This window comes from Monopterus albus, unplaced genomic scaffold (genome assembly GCF_001952655.1).
Source record: "Monopterus albus unplaced genomic scaffold, M_albus_1.0 scaffold13.1, whole genome shotgun sequence".
In the NCBI taxonomy this organism is placed as follows: domain Eukaryota; kingdom Metazoa; phylum Chordata; class Actinopteri; order Synbranchiformes; family Synbranchidae; genus Monopterus; species Monopterus albus.
This window is the reverse complement of record NW_018127893.1, coordinates 296,628-320,403: the sequence shown is the minus strand read 5'-3', so window position 1 is coordinate 320,403 and position 23,776 is coordinate 296,628. Positions and strand designations below refer to the sequence as shown.

Here is a 23,776-nt window from a genome sequence, read left to right as displayed (position 1 = left end):
TAGATGAGTGTGTGTATGTGTGTGTGTGTGTGTGTGTGTGTGTGTGTGTGTGTGTGTGTGTGTGCGTGTGTGTTCGTGGTGTGTAGGAGGCAGTAAACATCAGGCTGGTGATTGCACCACAGTGAGAGTATTTATATTTAAAAGAAAAAATGGGGTGTTGGTGAGTTCCTCTGGTCAATACTGTCATCTACTGCTTCGTAATTACACAGCGGCAGGTAACCTGACAACAGCAAACTTGTAAAAGCAATAATATTAATCATGGGTGGAGCTGAAGAGCCTAATATGCTGTCAGAATTGGCCCCCTGCAGGCACATTGTGCAAGGGGACGGGAGATGGAAGAAGAGAGTGGGGGTTGGTTAATGCAGTTTATTGACAGCTGAAAGGTAGTAGAAAAGTAAGAGGGATGAGATGGCTCCTCACTCTCTCCCTTTCCTTTTGCCTTTACCCAATTTAATTTATTTGAATTTCTCACAGCTCATCTTTGGGGGATCTAGCAGTTTGTTTTCTTTAATGCTCTATTCCGAGCATATGTAAAGGTGTTCGAGTAGAAATGATGCCCGAGCCAATTCCAACTCATCAGTTGAGTAGGCCCAGCTTGAAGCATGTGGCCCCAGTGCTCTGTGGGTGTGTGTACATTCAAGTGTACTGATGTGCATAAGTGTCCCGATCCTCATGTGCACATGTGTCTGTTTGTTTTCCTGGCTAACACATTTTTGTGTATGGATGTCCCTGTGTGCCTGTGTGTGTACATCTCCTCATCACCTCCTGCAGTACCATCTCTCAGTGCATGTCATGTCCTCAACCCCTCCAATAAGAATGTATCTCGGGTCTAATCCCCCTCACATCAACACAAGTGTGACAGGATACAAGGGATAACCATATGGCTTTGTGTGTCATGGACCTTTGCACCGATTTACTGTCCCCACTTACAGTAAAGCCCACTCAAGTGCTGTGACACCAGCTTCAAAGAGGACCTTCCACTGTGCATTTAAAATTAAATACCACTCGCTAACATGATGCCTTGGCATTTATTCAGAGCTACCGAGGCTCGACAAGTCATGTTTGGCTTACTGATCAATTCAAAGTGCTGTTTGGCTTCCTTTTATTTTCTCTAAAATAGCTTCAGTGCATATAAGAACATTTTTGTTAAATCATGGAGGAGGCACAACTATTCAGTACAATCCAATGATCCTTCCTGTCCTCTCTGTCCTTCCAGGGTTTTCTACTCTCTCTCTGGGAGACCAGATGAGTCTACTGCAGAGCGCCTGGATGGAGATCCTCATCCTCAGCATTGTCTTCCGCTCGCTGCCGTACGAGGACGAGCTGGTGTACGCCGAGGACTACATCATGGACGAGGAGCACTCGCGGCTGACGGGCCTGCTCGACCTCTACGTCTCCATCCTGCAGCTGGTCCGCAAATACAAGAAGCTCAAAGTGGAGAAGGAGGAGTTTGTCACCCTCAAGGCCATCGCTCTTGCCAACTCAGGTGGCTGACACTGACACAGGCGATCACAGTTTATGATTCATCAAATTTCATGTGCATTTTAAATAAGACTGCATATAAGCATTAGATTTTAAAAAATAATTTTTGCTGAAAAGATTGAGTCAAGTGGAAAAGTCAAAATATTTAAATTACTGTAAATGAAGTATTTTAAACAGCGTAGTATTTTGTAATAGCAACATAAAAGTTGTGCTAATGATATTGAAATGTAAATCAGTTATTTGAAAAATATTTGATTCTAAATAATCCTCTAGTTCAGAGGCACAGACCTCTCAGTTGTTTGGAATACATATGCCAATTTTTTTTTGCCAGATATTAAACTTGATTTTATTCCATCATTTTATTTTGTATATCTTAAAAACATCTACATAGCTGCACTATATTTTCTGATAAATGTTGTAAAGTAGAGTATTAGGTTAATATAACATAAAATTGTTTGAAAATTTAAAATATTCTGTAGATTTTTTTTTTTTTACAATAAATTAAGTCCCAAAATGCACTTTTGACTTCAAGCCAACCAAGAGGAGGCAAAAAGATTTAAGCATTTTCCACTAAAAGTCACTACTGTAGATGAAAATGTTAGTGACATTCTGCAGGTGTATTTCTCAGAATATTTCACTTTTTCTTGACTGGACCTCTGAGGAATGCGCGCGAGATAGTGTAACATCCAGAAAGTGTGAGGTATTGTCTAACAGAGTTTCAGAAATGACATTTCTTAGTTTCTCAATGTAACCTTTAGTTTGGAGTGTGCGACAGAAAGATGGAGAGAAGATAAGGGCAGTGTATGGAAAGAGAGATGGAGGAGTGAGCTTTTTTAATTGAACACCTTCCATGTTGTGGTATTTCTCCTGCGCTCTCTCTACCCTCCCTCTATTTCTCTATCTCCATAACAGTAGCTGCAGGGCACAGCAGCCACGGGAGATAAATTTAGCATTTCATTAGGAGCACAGGGGCTGTCAATAAAATGTGTTAAGCCGAATGGAATGTGTATCAGGGAGTGATAGGCCTCGTTTGTTCCAATGTGAAGACGGCACGCTGCTATTGACAGGCTCCTTTTGAGGAGGCAGGACCTGTCCCGCTCTGATCAATGCACGCCTGGGTCACCAGGCCATTTTCACTTGTTTTGTATGGGGCTGAAAAATGAAAATGCTGATGGTGGGGCTTTGCTTTCAGACAACAGAGCTTGAGTAAGGAGGTGGGGTGAGGGGGAGAGGAGGCACGGGGGTCGTGGAGAGAAGAGGACGAAGAGGAGGAGGAACAGGGTGTCCGGAACGTGAGAACAAGGTCTCTGGGAGATCACTCTCCCGGGAGCCCCTCTGCCTGACAGCTGTGAAAATTCATAGCGATTGATTTTGTAATTAGCAGTTTATCAATCGGATCGACGTGGGCTCACTGATGGATTGCAAGGAAATTGTTTCTTCAAAGTTGTTTTTTTAAAGTCTACCCCTCCTCCAAGGACTGCAAGCGGTGCGCTCGCTGTCTGCTGCCCGCTTTCCCTTCCTATCTGTTGAGATGTCTCTATCTCTTTATTTTCTCCTCATTTTCCCCCCTCATTGCAAAACATTTAATCACAGTGCACCTCAAATCAGGTTTATTACTAAGGTGTGTGTGTTTGAGAAGGTGAAAACAAAATATTGGTTTGATAATGCGATTTGTTAGGTTGTGAATCCAGCCTCTATGAAAAGAACATAAGACACAAAAGACATAATTATGTCACACCTCATCCTCAACAAAAAAAAAAAAAATTTTTTTGCTTGCCTTTTGTTCTTCCATCCTCCTCTCACCTCCCTCCCACATTCACTTTACAAAACGACCTACTTCATTTCACCACTGTGGATTTGAAAACCGTCAGGGTGAGAAATGTCTCAAGGACTTGGGAATACAGTTGTTCCAGTCAATGAATTTGGGGCGAAGTCTGAAATCTGTTTTGCCTTTTATTGTCCCGTGTGGTAAAATATGCACCGGCAAGGTGAGACGAGTCAGGCAGCCAATGACACGCCGCCTCCAGAGTGTCAGACACTGGTTAACCAGTGAGAGAAAACGCAACCCCGGACTGTCCCTGAGAGCGGCCGGGAGATAGAAACAGAGGCAGAGAAAGGTGAGAATGACAGGGAAGTGCTGTAACATGATGTTCAGTAGCATCAGTAAAAAACGGCAGCACAACAATTGTGCTGGCTGAAGCTGCGAGACTTACAGTTTTTGTTGTTCACTTTCCAGAAAAAAATAAAATAATACCAAAAAAATCACAGGAAAATTTTAATTTGTGAGCTTTCACTCCCATATTGGCATAACAGCAGTCAAATAAACCCATTTACTCTGATGGTCAGAAACATTACTGAAGGACAAGAATTCATTAAATGAAATTAAAGGAAGTGTTGTATTCATGTCACACTTGTTTAAGGTGTCCAGTTCTCCAATACAGCCTCTTCTTTTCCTTCTTTGTTTCTTTTTTTTTCAGAAACAATCTGTCCTTAGGAACAGAGAGGTGTTTAATGTGTACTCACTCAGCAGAGATTGGGTGCTATTTGTGCCATTGTTACTAGAGGATAACATTGATTTTCAGTCTCGCTGGTCAAGGGCCACATGAATATCCCGCCCACGCCACTAAAGAAAAAATATATAAATAAATAGAGGAAAGCAGATGTTGTTTTTTCTGTTTTTATGATCTATTCTTTATCTTGTCAGGGTATGAGTTATGCTGATAATGTGTTCCTACCTTACTGCTACTGACAGAGCAGTAAAGATCAATCATGAGATTTAATTTTGTTTTAGAAACATCCATTTCCCATCACTCCTGTTATATTACCAGTGTCTCAAAGTGCAAGCTACATTTCTTACAAGTTACTTTTCTTTCAAATTTGAAAATCTATCAGTCTTCATGCTCCCTTCTGTGTTCTCGTCCTGCCAGACTCCATGCACATTGAGGATATGGAGGCGGTGCAGAAGCTTCAGGACGCTCTCCACGAGGCCCTACAGGACTACGAGACCAGCCAGCACCAGGAGGACCCACGGCGGGCGGGCAAGCTGCTCATGACCCTGCCCCTGCTGCGGCAGACGGCCACTAAAGCCGTGCAGCACTTTTACAGCATCAAGGTGCAGGGCAAGGTGCCCATGCACAAACTCTTCCTGGAGATGCTGGAGGCCAAGGTCTGATCAGAGAGTGGCTGATTGGCAACAACGGAGGGCTGCATTAGTGATACAGACAGTGACCTGAACCAAGGCGGAGGGTATTCAGGAGAAGGAGACCCCACTGACTGTGCTGGACAGGACAGAGGCTGACCTCTCTCCCTCCTCCTCCTCCTGGGACCCTGGGACATTATCAAAAAAACAAATGCAAATCTTGGTTATTAGTATAAATATAAAAATGATGCAGATTAATTTAAAATATATAAGAAATACTATGTACAGTAATGATTTTGTTGTATTTTGCTGTCAGTGGTCATGTTATATATGAAGGAGCCCTCTGCTCCACAGCATCTTCAGAATAAGTAGTTGCTAGTTCTTGATTTTAAAAAATCAGTTCCTTTTTTCAAAAAGCTTTGTTCTGTTGACAGCAGAGTTGTCAACAACCATAAACAAACTCTCTTGTCTCACAGTTGTGTTTTTGCCTGGACTCAACCAGGACATGTATATATTTATTATTGGAAGACTGAATGTACAGTTCAAAGTCTGGTGAAGTTGGTGGCCATTTTCTCTTGTTCCCCTCCTGGAAAAAAAAAGAACAAAAATTGTTACCTAAATGTGAACTCTTATCGGTTTAAACGTCCTTGGATATACCTCTCCAGAGCAGTAAACCTGTGTGATCTTTGTGGCTCTGTCTCAGACTGGAAGACTTGCTGGTCCCATGTTTAACCAATTAGCATACAGTAGGCAGGTATAGTAGTCAGTCGTCTCATTCTGTAGTAACCCAGCAATAAAGGGAACCATGGGGAAGTTGGGCTTAACCTCCTCATGTGCTTGTCAATGCTGCTGTTGCTAAAAGACAATGCTTGTGCGTATCTCAGCCCCACCAGGTGACACATCACTGCACCACTGTTGCACACGTGTGTTTCTCCTCTCCTGTGGTGGTTTTTGTTGGTTGTGCAGCCTGTTGATCCCCAGATTTGGTTATTGTTTAAGCCGGTGAAAATTGCCTCTTGATATGCAAATATCAGATGATCTGATTTGGGCTGTGTGAAAGATGATCAGTAGGTTTTATATGGCAGTATCAAAGGATTTATTCTGAGTGGCAGAAGTCCAGAAGAGTCCATGTTCAAACAATCAGTGGCCCATATGTCAACCGTTCTATTTTGGGACCCTTTAAGCCTGTGACAGTCATCCCACACATGGGGAGCAAGGTGCCCAGCATCTGCTCTCATCATTTTAGACACCTCCTGTCTTTTAATAGCTGTGCTTGCATTTATAGAGCTTCAGCCAAACAGAGGTAAATGGCAGGTGCTGAGCTGGAGTGGGGTGCACTTCACACTGGGTTTATTTTTAACCCGGCAGGAGGTTGTTGTCTGCACAGCCTTCCTCCAGGAGTACAGCAGACAACACTTCTTCTTGACCTCATAATGACACAATGGCCGGTGCAGAGGATCAACCTTCTCACTGGAAGGAGGCAGGCGGGCACCTGTCAGGAGAGCTTTGGATGCCTAAGCATGCACATGTGAATAGCTATGCAAGAAACAAAGTGTAAGCATGCTCCAAAGGGTCACAGAAACCCAACAGTGTGTCAGTACAAGGTGTGATATCTGGTAGGGGAAAGAGATCTTGTAATCTCCCTGTGTTTAGCTTCATGTCCATTACCCTGGGTGTAAGTAGTGCTGTAGTCCAGTCCAGTTGAGCTGTATCGCTTGTCTCCACATGAGAGAGAATGTATTGGAGGTGAATGCTCATACTACTGAAGGATTTTCTGTGATGTGATAAATTGTGGCACTGTCACAACAATATGATACTGTGATCAGAGGAATCCCTGACATTGCAGTAGGGTAGAGTTGCTACCATGCTTGCGATATCAGCACAGATCCAGTAGCTGGCATGCCTTTTTTAAAAACAGCCTGATTGGCCACATATGGTGGAGGATGACTTTCTAACCCCTTCTAGCCGCTGTCCAGTTCACAAGTTCCACTGCAGAGGGTAACAATATAACCTAAGTTATTTTGCTGTTGTGCAGTACAACCGGGACCAATTCTGACTGAAACCATGCTACAAGCATGCTTTTACTTAGATTTGGGAGAATTTGTACACTGTTAAGCAACATATTCTAAATCCCTCTAATCAAATAAAATGTATCCTGTATATCAGAAGAACATCTATATTTGATTTGATACATGACAAAAAGATGTGCTTGTTTCAATAAAAGTGCAATATAAATTAAAACTTTTGCAGAAAATCTTTGCAACTAGAATTTTGTAGTGGCCCAGGGTGATCAGCCATAAGAATCATAACAATGGAAGCCCTCTCTTCTTCCTTCTTTTCTCACAGTATGGCACTGTGTTAAGTAAAAGAGAACATGTCTTATATTACAAGCTGTGTATAAGTGTGTAAATATATCAGCGTCAATACAGTAGGTTGCTGAATACCACTGAAAATAAAGTATGCAGCGCCCTGCTGACTACTACCTCATCATCATCATATTGTCAATATTTCTCAGATTCAACACTTTCTGCTCTTTGTCATCCTCATGTGTGTGTGACATACCTGAGCCACTTATGTTTTTATCAAAACTATTTATCTCCCCCAGTGCTTCTGCCAAAATATTTGTAATAGTAGTTACTGATCTTCTCTTCCCTTTCATTCTTCACACATCTGTTAGAAAAGGTAAAGCATGCTTCACATTGACCACGTGACTTGGCCATCAGTGGGTGTGACCCCTATTTTGGTTACTAAGCAGGTATGTGTTTTTATGAAGATTGATGTGTCAGAGTTGGTCCCTTGATGGTAAATTGCAGACAGGGGCAGGTGACAGATTTCCTGCTTCTGTGCCTGGAGTATTTATGGTGTGAAAAAGATCATTTGGCAATGGTGTACATTGATATCTCTGATCACTGAATCACCAATATCTGTGTAACTTTTACAGTATGTTTTGATTTTCAAAAACGTAAAGGATCGATGAATTAAATACTCCCTGAACTCTGTGATTCTTTTGTGTTCTGACTAAAAATCTGTTGTAAAGTTAAACTAAGATGAAAAGTTTTATGAATCATTTGCAACCAGTACAAGACGGTAATCTTTAAGGTAACATCTTTTCAGGAATTATGTCTTCAACCATGTCAATATTTGCTTATTAGGACTAAATACAAATTACACCTGAGGCTAATGGAAATGTCAGTTTTGTACGTATTTTGCCATAAACTATAGAGCTAGACAAATTAAACACCATGAATTTCAGTTAATTACACAATTTTGTGCTAGTCCATCAGATGATGAAATATACAGTATAAGCAAAAAGCTGAGAGGACTAGAAAACAAATCAGGGGATCCCCAAATCTTTAGGATTCAGTTACTGGAAAACATTTTACTATGTGGAGATATTGTAATTATATTAAGTTCGGGAACGGAACCAGACTACGCCTCTTCGGTTTTAACGCTCTTTATCGCACTCAAACCTCCTTACTGATGTATTCCTACGGCTCTATTAGCGTTCCACACTCCAGCCCAGCAGGTGACGGTAACTGACACCCCGCCACTAAACACCAGAAGAAGAAGAAGAAGAGGAAGAAGAAGAAGAAGAAGAAGAAGGAAAAAAAGGAAAAAAAGGAAAAAGAACTCCTTACTTCCGTTTTCGCTTTTCGTTTGAATATGGGTTATGCGCAACTTACTTCTGTATACTGCAAAACAGAATCATCCGTTTCCGGTTTGCAACTAGTATGAAATATGGCACTGTTTTACTCAAGATGTCTCCAAGAACTACCAAAGATGAAGATCACGGATGTCCGCCGAATAAGCTATATGCTTCTTCATACATTCACGACTACGAAGGTAGAGTTATGTATCTGTTATCTTACAAATGGAGATGTAGCTAAGCTAGTTCGTAAGCTAACTAGCTAATGTTATCGATATTTACACCGAGCATTTGTCTGGTACACCAAAATAATGTAATACACTACCGGAAAGCTAATTGTAACTAAGCTTGTGTGATGGAAATGCTAAATTCGCAAACTGCTGGGCTTCTAATTTTTCACATGGCACGTCCAAGGCTGATGGTTCTGGTCTAGCATAGTCATGACACTGAAGCAGAAATCCGACGTCCATCTGTTCCTCCTCAATTTCCTCCGGCCGTTGCGTTCTCTCCCACAGTCTTGGTCTACTTGCAGGCAGAGAGTAGTCATTCCAGGCAAACAACACTGGAACGGCTCCTTCTTTCAAACGCTGTCGTCCACCTTGAATTACATCCGTGGAGACGAAGTGTCTACTACATACTGTTGTCGTCCTCTTAATTACATGACATCGCGCATTGGGGAACGTAGCAGAAATCACTGTTTGGATTATCCCGCTTCTGGTATTTGTGTTTTTTATATCTATGAACTAATCAAATAAAACAAGCTCAAAGGACGTGTTTCGCGTTACTACTGTTGTGTCACCCGCGTTCTGCAGAAAAGCGGAAGTGCGCTGACCCGTTTTCTGGTTTGGTCACTTGGCGTTCCGCATAACCTTTATTGCCAGAGCGTGCGTGTCCCTACTCACCACCGATTTACTCTCTCTTCACTGTATTACGGTCCTTTCCACCTGGTCGCTTCCAATGGCATTCTGACCGATGGCTCTCCGCCCTGGAGGATAGGCGCCGAGGGTGTCCTCTGGCCGGGACCGCTCGCTCACGCCCGCACCCCAGCCATACAAGCTGCTTGAGGCCGCCAGTTTCCTGCTGTTGGGGGTCGCCCCTCCTGTACTGGTGCGGCTGCCGTCTTCTCCTTGGCAAGATTTTCTGTTTCCTCTTCTTTTCCCCAGTCGTCCCGTATTCCTGGCCTGTTCTCTCCCCCGTTCATTTCCTCCTTTATTTCTTCTTTTGCTTCCGGGCTGCCCCCTATCCTGTCAGCCACGGGTACCGGGTTACCTGCGGCCACCTACTCCGGCATCAAACCTCTCCCCACCCACCCTTCCTGGCGGCTCCATCTCCGGTTTTGTGGGCCTGTTGGCCGTGAAACGGTTCTCTGATTCATGTCTCTCACATATCTTCAAGCTTATCTTCTCTATTCACTCACCCCAACTGGTCGAGGCAGAAGGCTTCCCACCAAGGGCTGGTGTCTGTTGGGGGGTTTCACATTCTCACTGTTGACAAGTGTTTGTTCAAGGAGACTTTGTTGGGCTTTTCTTATTGTTAATTGGTATTCTATTAGAAATTAGTTTTAATTAAACCTCCAGTCTCTGAACTTACCTAAGATTTTTTGGGTTCAGCCAGTGCCCCAGAGGGGCATGGACCTCTTTAGCCTTCCCCAAAATCATGAAGTTCACAAGCTTTCTCTATCCTTATAGTTCCATTTGTAAGGAGTGAGGGCAGGTCCCTGCTAGTGAAAGAGAAAGTAACCTCAGAATGTTTCTGGCCAAACTGTGGCACCCTGAGAAGGAACTTTATGAGCACTATTTCACATCTCACCAGTTCTTAAGCAAAATCCCCAAAAAGGTATAGCCACTGACCAACCAAGAGACTGATGTTGCCATAGAGCCATGCTGCTAATGTAAACACAGCCTAATAACTCTAAAATGTGTGAAAAAGCCCTAGCAAGTAACCCCCTCTTAGTGTGTTTATGCATTCCAGTATGACCAGTCACATACTGTCTGTTAGTTCATTGACGGGACAGAACAAAAAGCAGATGCGTGGTAGTAATGAGGCAAGCCGATCAGAGATTCACACAGGCCACCCAACCATTCAGTCACCAGCCACAGCCACTGCTGGGCCAGGGGCTGTTGAAAATGGATCCGTCACAGGAAACAGGCAGACAGACACACTAACGCTAATGGAGGTGGGGGAAGTGAGAGGCTGTAGCTCCATTATTTCAGGAAGCTGATATTCCAGGGAGTTAACATATTCCCTTCTCTGTGTAATTATAAGAGCCAATTTCCTTTTTTTGAAATAATGTCTTGCTAACCAATTAATTGTAGTAATCCTCTACATGAAAACAGTGGCGTCACAAGACAAGAGAAAGGATGACTTGAGGAAAAGAAAAAGATGTTGAGGCCCACGCAAATAAAATGTAGAGCGCGGTTGCCACATCTTGTATTTTTAAAAAGAAATGTGCTCCTCATTTCTCATGCAAATCATCCATTTGGACCAGATATCGCCATCAATACGTTTCTCACAGATACAGTAGCAAGGCAATCATTTACCTCCACTGACAGGTCAAAACACCTTTCATTAGAGTTACGAGGCATCTCATCAAGATGCATCTCCGCTCGCAGCTGTATGACTGCTGTGTATTGCTTAAGTGTGTTTCATTATTCCCAAAGCAACGTTGATGATGGTGAGGAAAAGGATTACACGTCAGGGTGAGTGATTGGGTTTGAACAGAGCTGCTGCATACACTTTGTATCAACCCGGGGCTCAAATTACACTTAGGCTGAAAACGGAGCACGCAAATGCCCAGGAGAGCTTGTGGCACAGAAATGAAGAGTGGGCCACCATCTCATTCTCTCTCTCGTTCTGTTTCTCTTTCACACACACACACACACACACACACACACACACACACACATGCACACACTTTTTTATCTCTTCCTTTGTCAAATTTTCTTTCAACCCCACTCCTTTTCTCTTCAGCTTGCTGTGGTCTCCTTGTTTCTGAGGCTCAACCATCCTTTATGGGCATTCTTACTGTTCCACTGATTCTGTTATGTGTATTTATTGCTCCATTTGTGAAATTGGAGGCACCGGCCGACATGCCTATTACTATTGAATAACAGGAACTGGGCATTTTCACAACCGTGGGCTATCAATGTTCCAGACAGAAACCTTACATCACATCAATTTCAAACAACAAACAGATTGTTTTATTGTTGTTGTGTATTATACTGGGGAAGAAAATTCACCCATCTCCACAGCAGAAACTCTGAGTGCCAGCAGTCAACAACATGTCTGAGCATCAACGAAAGGACAGTTTAACTGGCTCAAGAGCAGATCTATATCTTAATACAGTAGGTCCTGGTTACCTGTGTCCTGTACCTGTACCACTAACAGTGTCTGAGCCATGGATCCCAGCACCTCTGACCCTGCCCAAGCCTCGCTTTGCCTGATCAATAGGCTGTCAAAGTGCCTAGCAGACACACTGACCCTGCCATCTGAGATTTCACACTCTCATTGTCCATCTTCACTGTTTTAAGTGCATTTATCAGGTTACATGCCTGCTCTCCTCACCACTTAATGCATGGCTGAGCTGCTGTCCTAAAAAAAACCTAATGGCCATCAGCAGACCTTTGTCCCAGTTTGTCAGATCACTCAGGTGGGTTTCATCAAACCCTTATGCAATCATAGTGTACAGTGAAGGGTGAGACTCTCAGCATAAGTACAGTTTGAATCTCCACTTTCATCTGATATCAATCTGTTGTAGGTGTCAGAGAAAAGCCTGAAACTAGAAAAGAGATAAAATATTATATCAGGCCTTGTATTTTATAAGTGACATTTATGTTTGTTTACCAAATTGTGGTTCCTTGAAAAGGAGTTGCATGAGCAAGCTTCATGATTTCAGCTGATAACCCACAAAATCCCCAGAGAACAGGTCCTAAAGGATACAGAGAGGAGTGCCACCACACAGGATGCCCGTGACATTGCAGTGCTGCAGAGGAAATACTGCTTTTAGCAAAAATCTGTGCACCTGGGTTCTCTAACACTCGAACATCGTAGGAACACAAGCACAGGTAGGTAATAAAATGTATACACACACTGCATGCACACAAGATAACTGCACGTGAAGGGTTTTGCTCCTTCATTTGAGATTTATTTGCCCAACTGTATCTTTATCTGTGTTACTCACTGATATGAAGCTGTGGGGAGAGTAGAAATATTTCCAACTATCTGCTGAATGTATCTCCTTCCACCAATGGAAAACACTGTTGTGGGATGTGGGGCTCTTCTCCTTACTGTTTTATGGCCTCTGCCATATATTCACAAGATCTTATGGGCATTTCCAATTTAACCACTGGTTTGGAAATAATGAAGAGCGATAAGAAACAGAGACAAGCATGTATACGCCCATCAAATGGGGAAAAACTCACCCAGAATGGTACTTATACTCATTTCACAGGCTTTTAACACATTATTGAAGACATTTGCTTCATCTGAGTGTACACGTTCACATTTGCTAGGCTTTTTTTCTTGGGGGGGGGGTGGTAATTTTTAAACGTGAAATCAAATATTAGAATTTCTTATATTTTAAATGAATAATTTAATTTTGGACATTTATGATTTTTCCCAACAAATATATCAATTGATCCTAATTAATTATACATGTATTAAGTTGCTAAATATTGTGACAAAGATTCAATAATTAGTGAGAAATTATTTAAGCAAAAATCCTAATTTTGTCGTGTGTTATTTGTCATTTGTACTATGGATTGTGGGAGGTGCGGGGAGGAAACGGTCAGGCTCAACTCTAGAGGGAAGCCACAGATGGGACTGACCTTTTAGGGATGTCAAGCAAAGGTTAGAACTCTCCACTGGCCTTAAAGCAAATGTACTTCTTTGCCATAATGGAGGAGGCCCCTGCCTTTTTTCAGCTGGAGACCAGGTCTGGTCCTGAGAGAGTTCCCTCTGATGGAATTCTCTCTGCAGAGGCACAGAGAGAAAGAGGGAGAGAGGGAGACTGCTGTCTCCACTACTGACTGCTTTGCTGTGTAATTAAGTTCAACCAAGTATCAAGTTTTCTTGTATCAAATAAATCTTCATGTTTTATAACAATACATTTAATGAGGTTTTTTTGGTTTTCCACTGTGATCATCCTTACTTCCATTTTCATGTCATTTGCAATTGAGAAGGAGATAAATATGGATGGGAGTGAAACAGTCAATAACATGATGAGACTGTATTCAGAAACAGATATGTGATCAACCACCTAAGACCCCAGCTAGGAAATCATCCATCCCTTATCCTCTTATGAGATATACTGTGGAAATCTCATAAATATTGGCAAGACACTCTCTCTGGGGCCTATAGACATACTGTACATCATACAGGACATATTACCACTCGTAAATCACACATTTATATTCATAAATGTGATTTTGTATTTAAAATATGACCCCTAAAGTGTGATATATGGAAATTGACAGATCATATGTGATTCCTGAATTAAATATCATATAGATCTCATGTTTTATGTCCCTTTCTCTCCTCTATCCTTGCCTGAGAAAGGATCCTTGACCATGCAGGTAATTTACAGTGTTATGGGATGAGTGCAAAACATGCTGTAAATAAATAAGAGAGGACCCATTTCATTTTAGGATTGGGGGGGAGGTTAGCTACACCCCCGTACCGCACCCTGCTGCCCCTTTAAAACGCTGATGTCCCTTCACTGGGTGCATCTGTATATCACCCTGAGAAGAAGGGGCTGCAAATGGGGCAGCAAGCGACACTATGCAGTCCATTTGCTAATTTCAATATGGTGTCCGTCTGTATGGCCTTGGGCACAGTAGCATCCCCCTCCTAGCTCACCACCCCACCCCCCTCCCCTGTGTCCCTCTGACCTTGCACTCCATCACAAACAGACCTCACACACACACACACACATACACACATATTGACTTTATAAGGAATTATACAAATCACACCTGCATTTCAGCTCATTCTGTTTTTGCACCACACAACAAAACTAAATTTTACTTGACACAATCTTACAAATTTATTCCCTTATTAGGTCATTAATCACAGCATTTAATGTCACTTGTGCAAGTGGAAAATGTATCCACCAAGTGCCACTTTTTGTCACTCTGAGTCGATGCCTGACAATCATCAGCGCCTTCAAAGGACGTGGATGAGATTCTTTTCATTGTCTTTTTGCAGTAAAAACCTCATGTATTGACAGGCGTTTTAGGAGGAATTTATACTGCCAGTGAGCATGGTCGGGTCAGAAAATTAGAAATCTCAGTAACCTAATGTGTGTGTATGTTTTTCAGTTTTCTCTCCTGGTCTCAGCAACACTGACATACACTGCATATGGCCACGTTTGAATTGCTATCTGCACAACAACCCTGTACAGTGATATGATTATTGCCGAGCTGCACAGTGTAACATTAAATGAGCAAATTAAGTGTGCTTTTGTTCAGATGTTGCTCTCCTGTGTCACCTGTCCACCTTCAGCTAAATTGTTTTTCATTATACAAATTCTGATACAGTAATAATTTGCTAAAACAAAGATGCAACTTAATTTTGTGCCTGTACACGTGCCTCGCTCTTTGATCATGTAACACTGTCATTGGTTTGTCCTCACTGTCCAGCAGATCTGACTGACTGCCATGTAAAGGTTTACTGGCCCATGAATTGTGATTAAAACACCTCCTGTGAAATTATTTATGGTTGTTGCAGTTGCTTATCCACAACCTCCTAACACATCCTTGTCTGTGTGCCTCCTCTCACCCTCCCTCCCATTTTTGTGTGTTTGTGTGTGTGTGAAGGCACATGCATTAGAATGCATGTGTGTGAGGGATAGGTGTTAGAGCAGAAGCAGAGGGAATATTACACAACCCTCTGTGCATTATTGTAATTAGATTTCCCAAGATAGCTCAATTAAGTCATACTGCTCCAGGGACCCAGTGGTTTGTGGTTTGACACTCACTCACAAGGGGTCCAGTGTGTTAAGTAAGGCAGAGAAACTATTACTATATTTGTATAAGTCAAAAACTTCTGTCTCTCTACCCTCAGTGAGGCAGCATGTTTGTTTTCTAGCAGCCTGCTTAGAGAGAGCATGTTAAGGTAGAGCCCATACTGCAGCTCAGCTCTGTTGCTGTTGAAGAATGAAGGACAGCTCACAGTTATCCTAGGACAGCCTTGTGGTGCAATGTTATGTATATTCTAATGAGAAGAGCTCCATCTATAGACCACCTGTTGAACTGCATTCTTGATGAAATCCCCCCAAATGAGAAGGTGCTTGTTCCTCCACTGTGTTAAAGAAAACACTCATGAGAGGTAAATAAATTCAGAGATCTGATTTTACTAGTCACAGGATCAGTCTGTACTGTAGAGGTCAGCTTCAAAGGGCTGTCCTGGTTCCCTGTGATTATTTATTTGTATGAATGACAACAAACCTGAATATGTTTGGAGGAATTGCATGTCATGTGTGGTGACAAAAGGAGATTCAGCACTTTTGATGATATGTGGTTACATTACCGGTCTCAAGGCTGGTGCCGAGTTTAAATGCCCCAGTAACATTTCCTTTTATTTATATCTGCAGACCTTGGCTGAAATAAATGAGTTGAGACAAGTGTGAGGGGCCGATGTTACGAACAATTTCTTCCTGACATCAGGAAACGAGTATGCGCAAGACATTCAACTCTTTCACTGCCAGTGGCTGACAGGCCGTCCCGGCTCGGTAGCAGGAGGCATCTTAAAAAGATTCAATGTCGGCATCAATGTGAAAGTCGTTGTGTCATTATCTTAAATCTTAACTATCCAGCAGGATGAAAGTGTGAGAGACAACCATATCTGTCAGGGGTCGGCAGGAGATGTTTTATTCTCTGTGTACAGTGACTGCCCCTCTCACATGCTGAGATTATTAGTCCCAACCAAGGAAGTCACTCTACAAAGGGTCATTCTGCAGCCTGCCTTCAATTTACTGCCACTTTTAATATTCTGTCATAGTTAAAATTTTTATTGCCCTCTTTTATGACCATATCCTTATGTCCCGTAGTTATGAACTTTTCTATGCAAATCACTCACTTGAATCGAAAATGGAGTCCTGCGCTCTTTGTTTTCAGGCAGTGGAGACATCAAGAAAATCAGCTGCTTGCTTCTGACTTTCTTCTCATCAGCCACATTTCTCTTCTGCTGTGTGTTTTCTGCTGAAAATCCCTTGTTTCTGACGGATGGTGCGGCACAGCTGCCCAAGCCAAAACAAATGAAGACACAGCTTCAGATATTTGGAATCCAAATGACATTGTCACCATTGTGTTTTGTATCAGATATTCAGAAGTTTCTCCATGTGTGTGTAAAAAAAGCAGTCTACTGTGAGAATGAATCCTGAGCTGAATGTAATGATTTTGTCTCATGGACTCAGAGGGGACTGGTTTCTCTGAGCTCAACATTTGTACTCGCTTCACCTCACTGTATTTTCACACTCTTCTTCCTCCCTGATGACTGCCCCATTCTTGTTTTCTCTTCCTTTGAGGCTTGACAGGCCAGCGGGCATCAACAGAGAGAGAGAGAAACAGAGGCAAAGACGATGCATCAGAGATTTACGACTGTGTGGATCTGCCAAGTTTATGACTACATTTAGATTTTGTCCTCTGACACTGTTGTCCTACACGCTAGTTGGTATATGCAAAGACAAAGAGGGCGATGCTTTTAAATCTGCTGCAGAATGGATCATCCAGCCAGCCAGGTGGGGGAGGAGAGAAAGACAGACGAGGCTGCTGGGAGACTGACCAGCAGCCAGCAGGACTGGACTATTGTCCTGATGCCATGGTGACTGAGACCAATCAATATTACATTAGTATGATCATCTATATACTGCAGGTGACTGCCTCTCTTGCTTTCTGTCTGTCTCTCTTTTACACACACCTGCACACATAGGATTGTAATGATAGTTATTTGACTGGGAAAGGTGCACTGAGCTGACCCAGGTGGTGTGTGGATGTGCAGGGGGGAGCTCTAAATGCTCATGAATGGGCCTAATGAGGATGGCAAATGGAGACATAAAGAACAAATACTGTAGGAACACTTTTCACTTTAGTTTGACATACAGAAGCTGCCCCCCGAAGCCCTTGAGGGGGGAATTTGGAGAGGGTGCGACTATGCTTCAAATCCTTGGGAAGGTGGAGAAAATGATGAAGGGAGGAGAAACTGTAGGGTTGAGGTAGCTCACAGTTCATGCTGGTTGCTTGACCTACAGGAAATATATTCCTTCCTCACAACGGCCCACACACCCAGTTTGCAGTTGATACTACAGTGTACATGATCATTTTGCAAGTACAAAGAATCAAAAAGAAACTAAAAGGAAGCAATAAATGTGACATCAAAACTGCTGGAATCACTCACTCCAATTTCAGGCCTTTTTACAACTCATGTCACTGTTTTGGAGCATAGGCATTGCAACACTATTGGATTCATGTCGGGGAATATGGGCATCTAAAATGAACACAAACAAACATCCCAGTCCCCTGCCCTGACCCTGATCTGTGTTCACCATCCTGCTCTTCCTCAAGTCTCAGTCAATGGGTGTCAATACTCTGGATTGGCTGGGCGACAGGGGCCAGAAGAGGAGTCGATGAAGGGCTGATAAGCATCAAGTGGCTGCTTTGTTTTAGTAATGATGGCTTATACGAACACCACTGGCCCTTCTGACAGACACAAACTATGGACCCTCACTTTATTGCATCCACATCTCAAAGTCATGTGTTTCAGAAAACTACTTTTGAACATGTTTGTCCCATATTGTTTTAAATATTTCTCACTTCAAACATTTATTGCAATGCAAGTTGTGCCAAGATTAAAGTTCTTAGAATCCTCCTCCCATTAAAAACTTGCAGGGGGAATTTATTCCCAGCACTCAGTATTGTGAAGAAATTAGAAATCTATAGGTTTGGGAGCAGTAAAATCTTTGGTTTTTATTTTTCAAGCTGATTAATTGCCGGCTTAATGGCATTTTATAATGTTAAATTAACACTTTAACGATTTACTGCTCTTAGTTCTGCAATGTAATATCCAAAGTTCATTAGAAGTAAATCATATGTCATTACTGGTGGCACTGTGGTTATTGAAATGGTAATTTTGATTTATGTCTCAACAAGATATGTAGCACAGAGTAAAATCAGGGATGCACTAAATGTTTTCATCTGAGGCGGTATCCTGTGAAGATGCACATACAGTACACATGTACAAAGCCAGTCACTGTATGCATGTGCACACACACTAGGGAATGTTAGATTATTCAGGAGAAAGCACAGGGCAAACAAAAGTGAGAATGTACTGTATTGCTTGCTTTTGTCTGCTTCCTCATCCCACTTTCTGCAGGCATGTATGGCTGTAGCCTTTACTGCGATCAGCAGAGTTTACAGGTTACTCAGTGACATCTCTTTTATGATATACCTGCTTTGATCACATGCCTTTCTATTTCAGAAGACACCTGCCTGCACTGTATACTTACACTGCAGTGTAGGACTTGTATTGTCATTTTACACCTTTAATTGACTCATACACTCCTGCTCACAGTGTTAATTTTACAATATGTAGGCTGGATTTACAGACATAACAAAACACTAAGATTATGTAAATCGCTACATTATAAAAGGGAGTGCTTGTGATATATTTATTACGTCAATATGTGGGGTGGTGAATAATAAAAGAATCATGTTTTGAATGGATCATTGCCCCTGTTAACATTTAGCATAAAGTCTGTTCCCCCATTGCTTTGACCACTTGCTGTACTGTATGACTGCAAACAATAGCCTTTTACTAGAAGGCCCTCCTCCTCTCCTATGACAGGCTTTTATGGCGTGACAGTTGCACTATACCTCCGCAATTACTTTTCAATTAGCGCGATGAACATTTCCAACACTGCGGTGCAATTATTTTATAGCCCAGTGTCTTAGCCCATTAATGGTGCTACCAACAGCATGGGAAGTGATAAACCATCTGGCCAGGCTCCCAAAGAGATAGAGCACACTTAATGGAGTGAAAAAGTAAAAGCAATTAATGTCACATTAATATAATGATAATAATGCCTTTCCTTACAGCTCTGGCAGGCAGAGCAGGGGACTGGACAGGGCTTTCATGAGCACTGCTAAGCTGAGGAGAAAGAACTCTGCTGGGACTCTGCACAGACCTGCAAACAGCCTGGAGGACAGGGAAAACAGGCTCACTGCTCCTGCAACTGTAAGGTAAATAGAAAAATCATTTCAGCCAGGGAGAAAAAGTCTGACTGGAGAATGAGCTAATATGGGAGCAAGTAGTGGTGCTGTCAGACAATGCTGGTATGCCTAATAGGGATTAGAAGTAGGGTGTTCATTTGAAAATTGATTGATATCTGCTTTAAACAACACCAAGGTATATCTATTAGAATATTCCTGCAGTTGATATCAGTTTATCAATCATGACATGATCTTATTATGGGACAGCACTGTGCAAATTTTCACATGAAGCTTGATTTAAGTGGTGTCTTTTTAGCATGTGTGCCTGCAAATGCACACATGCAAATGTGTATGAGCATGTCTGCATGTGCACATGCACCAAACATTGGTGTGTGTGTGTGTGTGTGTGTGTGTGTGTGTGTGTGTGTGTGTGTGTGTGTGTGTGTGTGTGTGTGTGTGTGTGGCATCGCCTGTCTCAGGAGTAGCTTCCCTGTCCTATCTCCTGACCCCTCTGTGTTCCCGCCGCCCCGTTCTGTTTGTGTTAATTCCTCTACATCTCCAGGGTGGCTTACATTAGAATATCTTAACCACTGGGCTGCATTAGCATAGTGTGATGGATGCTGCTGAATCTCCATGCCAGATAATGTCCACATTTTGCATTTTAAACTAAGCTACGCTATGGACGTGCTATCCATTTTCACAGGGGGAAATTAGGTCCTGGTGGGAGAGCGCCTGGCACTCTGTCATCCCGAGCAAAGCTCCCTGCCCAGCTTTTATGACACCTCTGGGGCACCATACAGAGACAGGTTGAGGGTCATTGTCCAGCACTGGTCAGCTGTGATGTCACATAAACACTTAGAAAACTTGCGTGTCAGTTTACTCCACTTGTTTAAAATTAAAATCTTGCCAAAGTTGGGGATGGAGTGCTGCAGTTTCCCTTCTGCAATATTCATGTGTTTCTGTATGTCCACCTGTCCACTGGTCTTTCTGCAGTGTATGCCGTGATTCTTTTCATGGACTTCCTTTCAAATGAAGCGTGATAAATCATGCATAATTTCCATTTTAATCCGTATAGTCCGGCAAACGACTTGTGTGCATATGTTTCAGTGCAGCCTGACTGCCTTGGCTGTGAGTGTTGATTTCCGTTACAAGGCTGTCGTGGCCCCCCCGGCAGTTGATCAATAGAAATAAATCAGTGGGTTCCTTTATGTGACATGAGATAGTTGTACATTTATAAGCCTCTTTATGAGATAAGATCTCAGCACTTGAGTTTGAGTCACACTCACTGATACACACTCACATGCAGAGCCAGGTACTGGATGCTTATTAGACAACAGAATTACAGCATGTCTGTACACTTTACCCGAGGTGGGATATTCCTCAGTAAATAACCACATACAAGTTATTATGTTTTATCCTTACTGACAGCACTCAACTTGGGTATTGCCAAGCACCAGCCTTTAAATCTAATTGTAATGGAAAGTAATGAATGAAAAAGAACAATGCTATTGTGAAGTGAAGCACTGGATTGTGTTACAGTCAAAGTACTGGTAGGTTTGCAGTATATAAACACTATCCATATCAGTGGAATGATAGTGTCATTGATTAGTTGTCTCCTTGCTTTCTCTTCACACAAGCATGAAAGGCATTGCTGTGCAGCGTAGTAATTCTGTAATGTTCTGCTAATTAAGTCTGACTAATTATGATTCTTTTATGTGGCAATATAAGCTGGGAGTCCCCCCCACCCATTACGATATAGGTCCTTGCTCTGCTTCATTGATCATGATTGGATACCAAGGCCGCCATTTTCTGTTTATTTTCTAATTAAATATTAGCTTTAACCACTTTTGGGGGGGGGGATAATTACACTATTACACCTCCCACCCACTGACCGCTCCAGAATGTGATCAAGTGAGACTCAAGCTTTAATTAGATGCTTGGACATTAGTGTTTTTCTTTTTTCCAGGTTATAGGAAAACCAGGCAGGATGCTTTCAACACCAAGCACATTGACTGAGCTCAAATTACATCCGCATTTAAGTAGCAGATTGATTGGGGAAGGTGGGGGTTGTGTTTACGAGCTAAGTGTTTTTGAATAGAGCTGGAGCGCATACCTCCTCTTCTGTCCTTTCACATGCCCTGTAAAGAGAGCTCCACTGGAATGGAGTGTGGGTTATGTGAAAAACAGGAGGGATAATTTAACAACACATGAGTGTGCACTGGCAAAGACAGGATGCCTCAACAGAGAGAAAGAGAGAGGAGTGTGCATGTCTGCTGGAAGTGGAAGGTGCTACTGCGCTCTCTTTCTTTTTTTCCACAGATGATGGATAGCAACAGTGGGGAGAACAAAACCAAGCATTCCTCATGCTGTCACCACAATGAAACAGGGACATAACAGGATTTGGTCACAATGTGAGCGGAGCACTTCAGAGAGACGCCAGGCCATCATGCCACTTCTTCTGGAAGTCAAAGACTCCATCCATCACATATAATGTCCCCTTAGCATTTGACTGGGGCTAGAGCAGCTGTCTTTCCTGGGACTTCCCAGTCTAACTCACATGTATGTGTGATGAATTTATTGTTCTGGCTTTTGTTGTGCCTTTGTTGTTATTCCATTGAGGAGAGGGGTTTGAGAGGGGTTGTTTTTATTAAAAACGTAAGCACATCTAGTTGTCTCCAGTTGATTTAGAGGAATAGTTCAACATTTTGAAAAATACAGCATGTGCATTTATTTGCTGGCAGAGAGTATGAGAAGATCAATGCCACTCTCACATGTATTTGTCAAATGTGCAGATTGCAGAAGCTTAATTTGGCACAAAGACTGGAAACAGGGGAAAAGAGTGAGCTTGGTTCTGTCTGCATGTTATATGCACCTGTGAAGCTCACTCATTAACATGCTGTTTCTCATTTGCTTAGTCCAGATTAAAACCAAAGTATAGTCTTTACTGGTTCGTTATTTCTTTAAAGTTTTCTTGAGAGAATTATGCAATTTGGTTCTAATTACAGCAAAATAAGAGATAGAGTTCTAAGACTTTTTAGTTAGTTAGTTTCCATTAAATAAATTACTCAGATTGTTGAACCCCAGTTAATGTTTACTATTTATTTATTATTTAAAATATTGTTCTTCATTAATGTTAAGTTGTGTGGGTTTTTTTTTTTTTTGTAGACAAATTTCACACTTTTTATGTGTAGCTCATTTTTTGTCCTCTGAATAAAACCTTCAAGCTTCTGCTAGCTTTGTATTTAGAAGTGTATCAACAGATCAGTTTCTGTTTTTACCTGTAATTGGTGCCTAATTACATGGTTTGTTCCAGAAAACATCTTGGGAAATTCTTTTGGAAATAAAGTGGAATAAGCTGGAATTTAAAGTGTTATCAAAATGCCAGTTCACTGCTTTTCAGGGGGTTCATATGTTGGACTCTTTCTTGGAAGGAGGAATGTCCTGTGGGTCCTTTTCTTAGCATTGAAACTGTGATGTCTTACATCTATTCTGGTTTCTTCCTTCTCATCACCGTTTGGTTTGTTCTAGCTCTATCAGTCTTCTCTATCAGTGGGTCTACACATGGGATGCCCAGTACTAGCAGAATTTTCCACTACAGTATGTCCAGAGCTAAATCGGCTCTATCTATAGAGGTGGGCTGTGTTCCTGTCTGTAACATGAAGCCCCCAAGTCACACTACACAAAGCGAGGAGCAGGAGGGAGGACAGCATTTACAATTGGGTTCATGAATGGTTGGCATGGTGATAAACATGATTGTGTAATGCTCTTGTATGTGATAATGTGAATATTGTGCTGTGGGCTGTGGGTCTGGGGGATGACTAGAGTATGAGGGATTGGAGGAGGGGAGCATTGAAGGGGGAGTTGCATTCTCAAAATTAAAAGTTGTAGCCTATTAGTCTGTGTTTGGTAGCTGAGTACGCGCCCATGCCTAGCACGGCTGCTAATAGGAAAAGATATGTGGAAGTGTATGATTTATGGTTGCACGCAGGCAGGGGTGGAATAATTTGGTGCAGAACGGGTACTTACTGAACAGCAACAACTCAGCTACTTATCCGTACTTTCTGGTGATAAATTAGCTCTTGTTTAAAGTAGCCGGAGACCCATTTTTCATTTTGATTACTACACTTGATATCTCTTTCTTTCTTACTCTCTCTTTGTCAGCAATGGTTCTTAGCATTTTTGTGTATGGTTTGGTGTATGGTATATGTGTTTGTGTGTATTCAGCCCAGCTGCTGGTCGTTAACCCCTCAGTGACTGGACACTGCAGCACCATCCCTTGTAGCAGCAAAATAATGTTGTTAATCG

The 23,776-nt window shown here is 42.2% G+C and overlaps 1 protein-coding gene and 1 long non-coding RNA gene across 7 annotated transcripts in view; both read left to right on the top strand.

The window, feature by feature from the left end:
- Positions 1-4,824, top strand: part of esrrb (estrogen-related receptor beta) — a 46,258-nt gene extending 41,434 nt beyond the window's left edge. For all 6 annotated transcript variants that reach the window (XM_020591029.1, XM_020591028.1, XM_020591026.1 and 3 more), the window contains 2 exons: positions 1,217-1,486; positions 4,410-4,824. In XM_020591029.1, coding sequence (XP_020446685.1) covers positions 1,217-1,486; positions 4,410-4,654 — 515 coding nt within the window. In that variant the 3' untranslated portion in view covers positions 4,655-4,824. The remainder of the gene's footprint in view (positions 1-1,216; positions 1,487-4,409) is intronic.
- A 6,346-nt stretch (positions 4,825-11,170) lies between these two features.
- On the top strand, positions 11,171-22,470 carry LOC109955238 (uncharacterized). Its single transcript, XR_002274235.1, has 4 exons — positions 11,171-12,331; positions 16,792-17,138; positions 19,358-19,501; positions 21,791-22,470. It is a non-coding gene; the product is annotated as an uncharacterized LOC109955238 (long non-coding RNA).
- Positions 22,471-23,776: the final 1,306 nt, after the last annotated feature.